The sequence below is a fragment of the Prunus mume genome, linkage group LG3 (assembly GCF_029339155.1).
Source record: "Prunus mume cultivar Tortuosa linkage group LG3, ASM2933915v1, whole genome shotgun sequence".
NCBI lineage: Eukaryota > Viridiplantae > Streptophyta > Magnoliopsida > Rosales > Rosaceae > Prunus > Prunus mume.
Window position 1 is genome coordinate 21,967,957 of NC_142700.1, and position 14,663 is coordinate 21,982,619.

General features: G+C 34.4%; 1 protein-coding gene across 1 annotated transcript; it reads right to left on the reverse strand.

Annotated features, from left to right (window-relative positions):
- Positions 1 to 7,663: 7,663 nt before the first annotated feature.
- LOC103344017 (ubiquitin-conjugating enzyme E2 19-like) lies at positions 7,664 to 9,588 on the reverse strand. The gene is made up of 6 exons (XM_089049120.1): positions 9,270 to 9,588; positions 8,795 to 8,822; positions 8,366 to 8,593; positions 8,207 to 8,270; positions 8,048 to 8,107; positions 7,664 to 7,946 (listed from the first exon to the last, which is right to left on the reverse strand). The coding sequence occupies exons 1-6, from the start codon at positions 9,383 to 9,385 to the stop codon at positions 7,900 to 7,902; spliced, it is 543 nt and encodes a 180-aa protein (XP_088905246.1). The 5' UTR covers positions 9,386 to 9,588; the 3' UTR covers positions 7,664 to 7,899.
- Between the last annotated feature and the right edge of the window lie 5,075 nt (positions 9,589 to 14,663).

Genomic DNA, 14,663 nt, shown 5'->3' on the forward strand with positions numbered 1-14,663 from the left:
CCCTTTATTAGTAGATAGAACATCAAATAACGTTATATTGGAAATCCAAGTGCTTCATATAATTCCATTTATAAGCGTTTTTTTAAAGAAACACTTATATTAGAACATCAAAAAAATTTGTTGAAGATCCAAAGAGAAGCACTTGGAAGACATTTGTGGAGAAGCATAGAAAAACACTTTTATGATCTAGAAGCACTTTCAAGTTTTTCTGCTAAGCGCTGTCAAAAGGATCCCAAACATATAATGTTGGCTCTATTTTCTGCTCTACTTGGCCACGAATCTTGCTCTGCTGCTACTTGAGAATGATTACTTAAAGTTTCTGTGCTAGGTACAAATAGATTGTATCTAATTGACCTAAAATTTGGACAACACTAGTGGTCTCAAGTTTGAACTCCCATAGTAATGAGTCTGTGATAAGCCCCCTCCCCCTTGTATATAGAACGGGAAAAGTACAAATAAAATACAAACGTGTTTTATTCGGGAACATTTGTGAAAAGAACATGAAAAGTTTAGTCGCTGTCCTATTTCCAACCCCTCCTATTTCCCAATCTACCTTATTTTGAAAATTTTAAAGACAAATTTACCCTTTGTAATCCTAATATGAGTGGAAATAGCTGCACTCATAATATTTTAATATAATTTATTTACAATTTATAATATATTTTATTTTTCTTCGATAATATATGAAAAATACGTGTGTAATATGTCAATTTTGTATGTATGACTAAATTTGAAACAAAACACGTGCATTAAACATGAAGAATACATGTGTATAGTACGTTTGATTTTTAAAAACGTGTATTTTACTGATTCTTTCAAACGTGTACAAAAAATGCAAGTATTTTTGAAAAAAATACATACATATGGGTATAATACGATATGTGCTCATATAAACTGGGTACTAGAGGTCAGAGAAACATCAGAAGCATGCTAAATAAACGGCTTCAACAAAAATGGCCATGTAGGGGGTGTGTGCTTGATATCAAAGCACTGGACTTCACTGACATTCTCAATCAAGGAAATTGTTCATCTCGACTTCTGTAGGCTTCCTTTTACTTTGTCCAATCTTCATCAGGATAATAATCTTATTTTGGGAAAACTTGATAGGGCACTTTTAAATACTCAACGACTCATTTTCTAAACTTGGCCTTTGTTTCCTAACCATTGCCCAATTTTACTCAGTTTATGATTGGACATAATAACATCAAGTAAAGAATTGGTCAAGCTTAGTTTTAAGATGCATCTTGCAAGTGTGTGGCCAGCCTTAAGAAAGTTTTTTTTTTGTTTCCCTTCCCAAACGAGCCTAAAGAAAGTTCTCTACCAAGTTTATACCTTTATTTTTTATCCTTTCTGGAATATAATTTTCTTAACAAATAATGGGTTACCAGAAAACGTACTCTTGTTTCCGAGTAGGGAAGGAAGCAAATGAAATCATAGACCGGAGTAGTGGTTGAAACTAGTACAATATTCAGCCAAGTAAACACCAAGAGCAGAGTCATAGGTTGAGTTCTATGTGGACTCTTTTGAAATGAAGATCATAACAGTTAAGAAACTTTTTCGAGAAAGCAACACACACATGCATACAATGATGAGAAAGTAGCCGCATAAAAATAAAAAAAAATGATGAGTGTTTATACCATATCTGACCAAGCAATTAGAAGCAACTCTAAGCAAGGCAAAAGAGTCTCACATTGAAATATTACAAGAAGTGAAGACTCTCCCTCACCTATAAAATGAAACCGCTCTCTACTTAGGAAAGGGTCCCTAGGTTGGGCTTGATCAATAGTCATGGACTTCTCCCTTCTTCCCTTTATATTTGGGCCAATCCTTGTACAAAATGTAAATACACATTATTATAAGAATGAAAATATACTTCTATGTGAACGAAGCCCATTCATTAAGAGTGAACCACGTAATAGGGATCGTCAACGACCTGGACTAGCCCGGCCCAAATTCAATAGGCTTAGGCCGGGCCGGACTTTAAAGAGGAGAGAGAAAATATCGGGCCGGGCTGGGCTGAATTTTTTTAGAAAATTCAAAGCCCAAGCCCGACCCATGAGCCGGGCTTGAGAAAGCCCATTGGGCGGGCCGGGCTAAGCCCAACCGGCCAGGCCTAAACGGGCCTACTTCATTAAAAAAAATCATAAACTTAATCATAAGGGCATTTTAGTCCAAATTTGATATTAAACTCACTTAATTCTAATATTTTCACATCAAACCAAATTCATAAAACACCCGATAAAATCACACTTAATAAGATTTTCCACAAAAATAATAAAACAAAGTATTATTTTTGAGGTTATTACATAATTAGACCGTAATACGTTTTAAGAAATAATTTAAAAAAATAATAAATATCAAACAAATATTTTTTCAAAAGGATGGTATAAATAAATATGCAAATATTTGGTGATGTGTTCAAGAAAAGCATGATTATATTTGGTGGTACGATTATGTTTCGTGATATGATTATATTTGGTGATGTGATATGTTATTCATCTTATTTATATATATATATAATTGTTGAATTAATAATTGACACAAATTAATGTGCTAATCATCCAATTATAAACTAAGAATGAGTAAAGAAAAGTAAATGAAATGAAACAAATTATATATGTGATTTAAGTGATAAAATCATAAACCTAAACTCTTATTTATACATAATTATATATGTATGAGGGCCTAATGGGTCGGGCTTTTGTGGACGGGTCGGGCTGGGCTTTCTTGGGCTTAATCGGGTAGAGCCTATAGGCCGGGCCAGGCTTCAGACACCGAAGCCCAAGCCTAGCCGGCCCAAGGCAGGCCGGGCCATCTCAAAGCCCATAACGAGTCGGACCGGGCTTTTTCAATGGACCGGGCGGGCCCCCATCGGCCCATGAGCCCGCGGGCCAAATGATGAGACCTACACGTATATCTCATCTTCTGTATATTTATCGCTTGCCCAAATCTTCACATACATGATTTAAAGGTCCTCACATTCACCCATCATCCATCACACCTGGTCTCTAAGTTGGACTCAATCTTGACCATCTATTTTTGAGCATCAACAATGAGAAAGTAGAAAAATTCATGCAACAAGTTGCCCCATAGTCTTATGCTACAAATTACAATGCAATGGATAGACTTTATAATTGAGTTTCAAATGGAGGTCGTCACAATGGGAAAAAAAACCCTATAACATACCCATTTGAGTATGCAATAGGCACAAGAAAAGGAGATAATACAGATATTCTCATAGGCATTTTCATGAATGAAATACAATCAAAGACAACCACTCAATCACTAAAACACCAAATTAAAAGTAAATTTTTTAAATTTATTTTATTATGTTAAATGATGAAAATGTAAGAGAATATTGATCATTAATTTTAAATATCACAAAACATCCCTAAGGTTTACGAAACTATCAGATTACATCCTTAATATTTTTTTGTGTCACTTATGGTCCTCAAGGTTAGTATGTATAATCATAAATGGTCCTTGCCGTTAGGTTATGTAAAAAAACTCTGTTAGTTTGCTAACATTGCATACATATATATATATATATATATATATATATCACAAAACATCCCTGAGGTTTACATACTTATCACAAATGGTCCCTAAATTTTTATTTTATTTTATAATTTAAAATTCATAAAATTTTGGTTTTCTTTTTAAAATTATTTATAAATGAAAAAACCATTTATAGAAGGATTTTAATCTTGAGGACCATTTAAGAATCCTAAACCTTTAGTTTTTTTCATTTTTAAAATTTATGAATTTTAAATTATTTTTTAAAAACTTCATTAGTTTGTTGTTGTGGCATATATATGGAGTCCACATCTACAATAAGTGTCACATGTATTTAAAATTTAATATATATTTTAAAATAATTAAAATTCATAAAAATTTTAAAAAGTAAACAAAAATTTTATGAATTTTAAATTAAAAAAATTAAAAAATTTCGTAAGAACCATTTGTGATAAGTGTGTAAACCTCAAAGATGTTTTTTGATATACATATATGCCACGTCAGCAAACTAACATAGTTTTTTACGGAACCTAACGTTATATTGGAAATCCAAGTGCTTCATATAATTCCATTTATAAGCGTTTTTAAAAGAAACACTTATATTAGAACATCAAAAAAATTTGTTGAAGATCCAAAGAGAAGCACTTGGAAGACATTTGTGGAGAAGCATAGAAAAACACTTTTATGATCTAGAAGCACTTTCAAGTTTTTCTGCTAAGCGCTATCAAAAGGATCCCAAACATATAATGTTGGCTCTATTTTCTGCTCTACTTGACCGTAAATCTTGCTCTGCTGCTACTTGAGAAAGATTACTTAAAGTTTCTGTGCTAGGTACAAATAGATTGTATCTAATTGACCTAAAATTCGGACAACACTAATGGTCTCAAGTTTGAACTGCCATGGTAATGAGTCTGTGATAAGCCCCCTTCCCCTTGTATATAGAACGGGAAATGTACAAATAAAATACACACGTGTTTTATTCGGGAAAATTTGTGAAAAGAACATGAAAAGTTTAGTCACTGTCCTATTTCCAACCCCTCTCCTATTTCCCCATCTACCTTATTTTGAAAATTTTAAAGACAAATTTACCCTTTGTAATCCTAATATGTGTGGAAATAGCTACACTCATAATATTTTAATATAATTTATTTACAATTTGTAATATATATTATTTTTCTTCGGTAATATATGAAAAATACGTGTATAATATGTCAATTTTGTATGTATGACTAAATTTGAAACAAAACACGTGCATTAAACATGAAGAATACATGTGTATAATACGTTTGATTTTTAAAAACTTGTATTTTACTGATTCTTTCAAATGTGTACGAAAAATGGAAGTATTTTTGAAAAAAATACATACATATGGGTATAATACGATATGTGCTCATATAAACTGGGTACTAGAGGTCAGAGAAACATCAGAAGCATGCTAAATAAACGGCTTCAACAAAAATGGCCATGTAGGGGGTGTGTGCTTGATATCAAAGCACTGGACTTCACTGACATTCTCAATCAAGGAAATTGTTCATCTCGACTTCTGTAGGCTTCCTTTTACTTTGTCCAATCTTCATCAGGATAATAATCTTATTTTGGGAAAACTTGATAGGGCACTTTTAAATACTCAACGACTCATTTTCTAAACTTGGCCTTTGTTTCCTAACCATTGCCCAATTTTACTCAGTTTATGATTGGACATAATAACATCAAGTAAAGAATTGGTCAAGCTTAGTTTTAAGATGCATCTTGCAAGTGTGTGGCCAGCCTTAAGAAAGTTTTTTTTTTTTTTCCCTTCCCAAACGAGCCTAAAGAAAGTTCTCTACCAAGTTTATACCTTTATTTTTTATCCTTTCTGGAATATAATTTTCTTAACAAATAATGGGTTACCAGAAAACGTACTCTTGTTTCCGAGTAGGGAAGGAAGCAAATGAAATCATAGACCGGAGTAGTGGTTGAAACTAGTACAATATTCAGAAAGTATCATAGCAGAGTCATAGGTTGAGTTCTATGTGGACTCTTTTGAAATGAAGATCATAACAGTTAAGAAACTTTTTCGAGAAAGCAACACACACATGCATACAATGATGAGAAAGTAGCCGCATAAAAAAAAAAAAAATGATGAGTGTTTATACCATATCTGACCAAGCAATTAGAAGCAACTCTAAGCAAGGCAAAGGGTCTCATATTATTACAAGAAGTGAAGATTCTCCCTTACCTATAAAATGAAACCGCTCTCTACTTAGGAAAGGATCCCTAGGTTGGGCTTGATCAATAGTCATGGACTTCTCCCTTCTTCCCTTTATATTTGGGCTTAACTCTTTGTACAAATGTAAATACACATTATTATAAGAATGAGAATATACTTCTACGTGAACGAAGCTCATTCATTAAGAGTGAACCACGTATATATATCGTCTTTTATATATTTATCGCTTACCCAAATCTTCACATACATGATTTGAAGGTCCTCACATTCACCCATCATTCATCACACCTGGTCTCTAAGTTGGACTCAATCTTGACCATCTATTTTTGAGCATCAACATTGAGAAAGTAGAAAAATTCATGCAACAAGTTGCCCCATAGTCTTATGCTACAAATTACAATGCAATGGATAGACTTTATAACTGAGTTTCAAATGGAGGTCGTCACAATGGGAAAAAAAACCCTATAACATACCCATTTGAGTATGCAATCGGCAGAAGAAAAGGAGAAAATACAGATATTCTTAGAGGCATTTTCATGAATGAAATACAATCAAAGACAACCACTCAATCACTAAACACCAAATTAAAAGTAAATTTTTTAAAATTATTTTATTATGTTAAATGATGAAAATGTGAGAGAATATTGATCATTGATTTTAAAAAGGCCTATTATCACAAAAGGTCCCTAAGGTTTACGAAACTATCAGATTGCATCTTTAATGTTTTTTTTGTGTCACTTATGGTCCTTAAGGTTAGTATGTGCAATCATAAATGGTCCCTGCCATTAGGTTATATAAAAAACTCTTATAGTTTGTTAACATGACATATATATATATATATATATCACAAAACATCCCTGGGGTTTACACACTTATCACAAATGGTCCTTACGAATTTTTTTTATTTTTTAATTTAAAATTCATAAAATTTTGGTTTTCTTTTTAAAATTATTTATAAATGAAAAAACCATTTATAGAAGGATTTTAATCTTGAGGACCATTTAAGAATCCTAAACCTTTAGTTTTTTTCATTTTTAAAATTTATGAATTTTAAATTATTTTTTAAGAACTTCATTAGTTTGTTGTTGTGGCATATATATGGAGTCCACATCTACAATAAGTGTCGCATGTATTTAAAATTTAATATATATTTTAAAATAATTAAAATTCATAAAAATTTTAAAAAGTAAACAAAAATTTTATGAATTTTAAATTAAAAAAATTAAAAAATTTCGTAAGAACCATTTGTGATAAGTGTGTGAACCTCAAAGATGTTTTTTGATATACATATATGCCACGTCAGCAAACTAACATAGTTTTTTTACAGAACCTAATGGCAAGCACCATTTGTGATCATGCATACTAACCTTGAGGACCACGAATGATAAAAAAAAAACATCAAGGATGCAATCTGATAGTTTCGTAAAGCTTAGAGACGTTTTGTGATAATAAGCTTTTTAAAAATAAAATCGAGAAGGGAGTCTTTTTCACAATATGGGTCGTGGGCTGCTCAATATGTCTGATTTAAATTATTTGAATCACACATCTGGAGCCACACCCGTAGAGAGACGTGATTTAAATATTAGTTTCATTCTTATTTGTGCCCTAAGACTAAGACTACAAACTCTTTAAGATTCCGTTTTCCATTGCTTCTCCGGTGCAAGATTTGCAAGACTGAGAATTTCGGAAAGCATGGCAAATGGACTTCAAAAAGGAAAGCAAGAAATGGAGAAAATGTTAGTCAAGGATGTCCTTATTCCGGGGATGAGTTGGTGGCTGTTTATCGATATTTTTTCGTAGCTTGGCCGTGGATAGTCCCTTACAACTGCAAGGGGATAACTTGATTGTTGCATTTGAGAAGGTATTGTGTGTTCTTAGCGTGACCTATGGAAATGTTGTAATGTCTAATGGTTTTTCTTTTGGCTTGTCAAGTATTAGTTTAGGGAGAAAGACAATCTTTAACTCTGAATTTTGACGACAATTGTCTACATCTTTCAATTAACAATGACTATGAAACATCTCATCTGTAAACAGAGAACACAACAAGAACAAATCAAGGAATTAATGGAACATTCTGAAAGAAAAACACAATCCATCCTCTCATTCAAATTAGAGAGGCTTCTTCTTCTACAATCGCTCAACTCCTAATCTGAGAAATTATATTGTCATCTCAATTAAGCTTTTGGAGATTTGTACAACTTCTCCACCATCTTCCTATAATCTGCAAGAGACGGATGAAGCATTACTCAGACACTTCTCATTATAACAAAAATTTAGCATACTTGAGTAAAACAAATAAGCAAAAGGAAACCCGGTATTTACCATCTTGATTGCTCCAAAGTTGTGCTGCTTGGTTGTTCAAAGGTGAGCTGATGTTTGGTTCTGCAATTGAAATAAACAAAATCAAAATTCCTCAAGTATTCAATTCAAGACCTTGAAGAGATGCTTATAGTTCCATGGTTCAGCAGAGAAAGTGATTACCTCCAAGCAGACTCTGGATGGATAAGAGTATGGTTCTCACATCATAAGCAGATGACCATTTATCCTGCAATTAATTCAAAGGAAAAGTTACATTATATGTACAAAGTTTGGTAGCTTGTCTATTGGACTTTTCAAATGACATTTTGAAACTACAAGTACCTGAAGAATATCCAAGCAAATGTTGCCAACCAGATCCACATTGGGATGAAAGCAGAGAGTCTCAAACTTGACCTTTGGAGGTTTGAATGGATAGTCATTGGGAAAGGTAAGGGATAGTCTGTATTCTGTCCCTTCGAACACTGTATCTTTGCTTCCAATGATTGTCCCTTTCCAGCAGAATATGTTGTCTTCTTCAGGGAAGGCAGATATCCCAGAATCCCCACTCATCTATAATTCAATATTGAAGAGAAAACAAATTATTAGGCAAAACCCAAGTAACCAAATAACCCCTAACAAAATTATTGGAAAGAATTGAGACTCAACTGAGACATGGGGGTTTCTGAGAAAATATGCTTTGGTTTCTTTTAATCAGGATTTTCAGGATCTAAACAAGAAACAAAGAGAAAAGAACGAGTCTTGGTGTCTTACCATTAAGGCCATCAACTCAGATTGCAGCCTGTTCAGCGAGCAATCAAGAAAACAACAGGGTTAGAAACATTGTAAACCACCAATTATCAACAGAAACAAAAGAAATTTAATGATTCTACAGGATATGTAGTATGACAAATAGCTGATCTCAGAAAAGAATCCCAAAATAAAAAAGAAAACAAAACCCAGAAAGATTCATAACCAAGAAACCTTGAGAACCTCTAATTATCAGAAGAAACAAAAGAAACTTAAGGGAATCTATTCAAATAACTTATCTGAGAAATAGAATCCCCAGACAAAAGAAGCTGGTTTTCTTTAAATCGAAAAGGTGAAAATCTGGGGTAAGAAAACAAAACCCAGAAATTCTAATAACCAAGAAAGCAAAACAAAAAATCAAAAACCAGAAACCAAAGTCTGCAAAACCCAAAGAAGAGAAGCCCATTACAAAATTAAGTCAAGTAAGAAGAAAATGTACCTTTTGAGAACAGACTGAGAATCAACGGTCTTTGCTCGCGGCTGAGATTGCTTTGAGTTTGAGGGAGCAGTGGTTGTGGCCACTACTAGAGTGTTGTCTTGGTTCACAGCAGCCATATCCTTTATCTTCTTTTTCTCTTTGTTTTGGAAACACTGAGATTTAGATTCAAAAACCCAAATCAAAACGAGAGAAACCCAAGGATTCAAAACACAGTGCGCTTTTGAGAGAAGAGAGAGAGAGAAGGGTTTTCCTTCTTTCCCTCTTTCTGAGAACTTTAGAGAGAGACAGAGATGAGATGTGGGAGAAGGGCTCGAAAGTGTGGTTTAAAACGTTGTGAGCGTAACCTAAACGACGTCGGATAAATGGTGTTCGGTTGGTATTCAAAATTTTCGAACGTTGCAATGACGGTGCGGCCGCCTTCTTTTATCCTAACCTTCCTTTCCTTTATCTCCAACGGCTAGTTATTTTGTTCTGCTAAAAAGGTCACTTTTTTAACTTTCCTTTTCTTTTTTTTCCGGGCCAATGTTCATTGGTTTCCTACCTTAATATGCGTCCAAAATACTTTGGTCCAAAGACTATTGTTTATTATAAAATGCCAATTCAAGGTCAAATTTTTTTATTATTCTTTTATATAAGCGATAGTCTAAGACTACTCAAACTTAGTGTAAGGCGACAGACTTGTTGACGTGAGTCTCCTAATTAATCAAGGAGATTTACTTCCTTGATTAATTAAGGGATTTACTTTCCTATTTTTTTATATAAGTGATAAATCATTGTATAATTAGGAGATACTTTCCTAATTCTTTACTATATCTAATTCCTTGTAAGACCCTCATGTAAACTCCTATATATATATATATATAAGTGATAAATCATTGCAACTGTAAGGACTCATCTTTCAACTGTTGTTCAATTCTTTTAAACTTAATTTCTTCTTTTAGAAAATTCAACTGTTTGACTTTTTTAACAACCTGGACAGACTTAGAGACAGATTGTTTCTGTAAGGCTTTTAGGTTGTGCAACTCAGGTTTAGACAGGAACTCAAACTTAACCTTTTCTCCTAAATAAGTAGACATGACACCATCATAATCTACCTGCAGGGGATATAGTAAGGAGATGAAGGGTAAACCTAAGATGACTTCGTCAGTAATATTTTTGACTAAGACAAATGAGGTTTTAAAACAGACTTTGTTTTGGCATACATGGGCTTTTGGTATTTCAAAATTCAATCTGAAGCGATTTACAAGTGTACTTAGGATTCCCTAGACTTGGTAATACTTAGTAGGAATTAGACCTTCACGAATACTGATTAAGGTCGGCTCTGAATCAAACAAGGCAACTGTGGAGAATTCGAATTTTTGGACAAATATGGTAACTTTAGAATACCATTTCCTAAAGTTAACCTGTCGAATAAGATTGACGGCTTGTTTACTGTCGAGGGTTCATAATCGGAGTGATGAGGGCTTTCAGTGACTTCTAGACTCAGAAGATTCCTTTTCTAGAAGGCGAACTAAATCTGTTTAATCGTATAATTTTGACTTGCAACTTATGACTTACATTTTAGTTCAACTATTTCCTTTTTACAGTTTTACTTCTAACTGTAAATCTTGCAAAGTAACTTCTTTCTTTTTGGCAAATTTTTCTAAAGTTGTGTTTAGGCTTACAGGTTGAGGGTAGGAGGACTCGGGTTCTCTGGTGATGACTTTTCTTAATTTTTTCAAATATTGGACTTCAACTCTGGATTTTCTACTCGGCTTATTAAGTCAATTAACAACTCTTCCTGTTCTTCCTGTTTAGTTAGAACAGAAATAGACTTTATCCTATTACAGCATTTATCTATGCAACCAATTTGGGTGTAGGTGAGCTCATTAGAATTTGAAAACTGGTCAAGATTGATTCAGGCGGCAACTAAGGATTGAGTGTAGCTTGCTTCAGAGTCTCGCAACTCCAAAACATTAATCAACTTTTCTTTATCTTCGTTCGTGATTTTCAACTGTTTAATAGTATCTTTAACTTTACATTCAGACGCATAATGACCGAACTTTTGACATTTAAAACATTTAACTTTGCTTTTATCCTTATCTTTACTTTTACTATTGCGACTATTCTTTTGCTTACTCGGCTTTTTAGACCAGCTTTTCCTGGGAGCATATTTCTTTCGCTTATAAAAATCACGTGACTCATCATTATGTCGAGAAAACTGTTTTCTACGAGAATAATGGTGACTTTTACGGAGATGACTAGGCTTATTCTTTCTAGACGCGGGAAGACCGGTAAGACCGTCTTGTTCATGAAATTCCTAACTCATACTTAGCGGATTTCCTATCAGACTGTATCTGTTTACCAATTTTAAAGTCTATACACATTTTCATACCAACTTGATTAATTGTGCTTATAATGTTACCATACGTTAAGCTATCCCAATCTATATGACCCTGTTCATTACTAAGAGTAGTTCGAATCTTATGGGCAAATAAGTTTGGGAGACCGTTAACGAACTTTTCTTTCCAGAATGGTTGATTACTATCATCCCTAAGCATGACTCTAGAGATGAAGACATCTTTATACCACCTGAAATCAGACAACTTAGGGCATCTAAGATTACTCAACTGATCATGGATTCTAGCAGTGGTGTTGCTAGGGGTTCCAATGAAGTGCTCAATTATCGTGTAAAACAAAGTGTTGACTCCGTCTTCTATACCTTGACCTATTTGTTCATCAAAGATAGGGAGACCGTCTTCATTAAGTTTTACGACGTGTATGATTAAATTTTTAGACTCAGGGGTAAGGTGCTTATCCCACCAATACCAGAGTACCATAAATCCGGTAACTAACGGGGTACAATTTGATCTGGCTGTGATTGGTGATGTAACTATTGGCGACCATGGACATGTGCTGCAACTTATTAAGGATTTCCTGTTCGGACAGACCATCTATATTCCATTCATATAATTTGTCGGAAGAAACTGAAAACTGGGTTTGAAAGTTTCTTTCTTCAAATTGAATGTCTGGAGGAGTTGGTCTGGGATACCAATTCTTAGTTAAACTGGTAGGACTTATATGTCGTTCAACTTTCTTAATTCTGGGTTCGACTTCTAGGTTTTTAAAGGCTTGTTCTATTTTGGAAATGTTACTAGTTTCGGAATCTGTGGACATAGGCTCAGACTCAGAAGGGTTGACGAAAGAATCTAGTGTTTTAAGACCAGATTTTTCTGCTTTTGGGGTCAACTGTTCTAACATTTCTTCTATTTTCTTCATTGTCGGCTTGATCTTAAGAGTGGGACTCGACTTGAGATCCTGAAATTGAACTAACGGCTTTTCAACTTTTAGTTTAGACTTGACTTCTGGGGAACTAACAATTTTATCAATTTTAGTTTCAATTGTGTCCAATTGTTTTCCTATGACAACTAGATTCTGGTTGGTGTAATTTTCTTGTTCAATTAACCTTCTACTTTCATCACTACTTTCAACAACTTTGAAAGGACTGGCAGGTATGAGACTATTCCTATGAGTGATAAGTATGGCATCGACTGGTGGATGGCTAGACTCAACAACAGATCTATCTAGCAATTTCCATTTTTCTTTTGTTAAAGTTTTTAACTCATTAGACATATATCGGCTTTCAATAAAATCAAGGTAGAAAATTTCAACTTTGGCTGACCGCATGTAATCTTTCCATTCACTAAAGATTTTGTCGCGGACTTCTCTATCAGGATAGGCTTGGTGGTAACTATCTCTTCTATGTTGGTTTTCTGGGGACTTAAGGTGCTGATTAAGACTTTTCCAATTAATTACAAATTTTCTATTAAGGGTTCTTAATTGATTATCAACTATGAAATCGGACTGTGTGGGTGACTCGGGTGAGTCGGACTTAGCTTCTTGGTCAACTGGTACCTTGCCGTAACAAGGTTGGTTTACCTGAGAGGATTTTCTCAGGGACTCAAGCTTGAAATCAATTAAGGCCTTTTCTAACTCTAGGTCTCGTTCTAGAGTAGAAAACGAGGCAGTAAAGGAATGCCGAGCTGGGGCATGCCTTTGTGATTGAGGGTCGGCAACTGTTGCAACTGGACATTAGACTTTCTTAAAGGCTGATTTTCAAATTTAATTTTAACTGTGCCATCTAAATATTGTTGGATGTAGTCTAAATTGCTTAGACTACGTTGGATCGGAGCTAGTTGGCTCTCGATAACTAGGGTCCATTCTTTTGGAAGGGCGACCTCTGACCATTTGATGGTCTGAGGGACTTGGATATGGGCATCTGCAGTATGACTCTGGATCAAAACTGTTTGGTCTTTTGGGCTTTTGTTTAGGGCTTGAAAATTTATATTAGTGCCTGTAACCTTATAATAAATTCTATATACTAAGGCTAAAGGTTGGGTACCTGGGAGGACATCATAACCTTCGGTCTTAATATTTAGAGTGAGGGCTTTTAAGATGTGTGGATCACTAAGACTTACAGTGAAATCTAGGTAACAATCGAAGTGGACCGGACCGTTACACAGACTAGACTCAATAACTCCTAGAGTACTATCACTGAACTTAGTGAACCGGGCATCACGCAAACAGAGAAGGATAGAGGCTTCTAATCCTAATCTGGTTAAAGGTTTGGCTGCAACTTGAACTAGACCTATATGCAAGAAATTATTACCATCAGACTTATGTTTTCTTACAGACTCAAGATTAAGCAACTGACAAGTTTCATGTTCTTTACTCAAGGCGTATACTTGTTCAACTGTTTTGACATGTGTGGTGCTATTAAAACTGGAAGGCAACCAATGTTTCTTATAAATCTTTTGACTCGGGACTTTAGGGATATTCCAATCTCTAAAATCTAATTGTTCTTTGTTATTAGACTCAAATTCAAATTGTTCTTCATTTACTATCTCAGGAAGTCGGCTTATATTGGTTTTAGAACTGCTTGAACTACAGGAATTTGTTCTAAATAGACGACTCATGACTACTCAAGAAACTGTTTTTAGACTCTGAGGAAGAAGATAAACAGTGGCTTCCTAGACTTAACCGTTTTCTCAACAAGAAACTTATTAACCTTTCTCGTTTTCTCTCCCCCACCAACGCTGCCCACTACAGGGACTTACAGCAGGAAAAAGGACTTACGGGTCAGACCTTAGAGAAAGATCAACAAATGACTCAGAAAGAAAAAGGGAAGAAGAAGAAGACAACTGTAGAAATTCTACTCAGAAGCTTAAACCAGCCACTTGGGCGGGGATGAGTAGCAGACTTAGACAAACGACCGTAACTCTTACGGCTCTGATACCAAAACAAGGAGGAACCAGAGATAGATGAAGAAAAGAGGAAGATATGCAAATGCAAGCAACTGATGCAGTTAAAATAATGCTTATATGAACTTAATAAAAATAGAGATAACTGAAAATA

Coding starts and splice junctions, on each gene's coding strand:
- LOC103344017 (XM_089049120.1), bottom strand. CDS start 9,385: ATGGCTGCTGTGAACCAAGACAACACTCTAGTAGTGGCCACAACCACT. Junction 8,823..9,269: donor TCTCAGTCTGTTCTCAAAAG/GTACATTTTCTT, acceptor CTCGCTGAACAG/GCTGCAATCTGAGTTGATGG. Junction 7,947..8,047: donor ACTTTGGAGCAATCAAGATG/GTAAATACCGGG, acceptor CGTCTCTTGCAG/ATTATAGGAAGATGGTGGAG.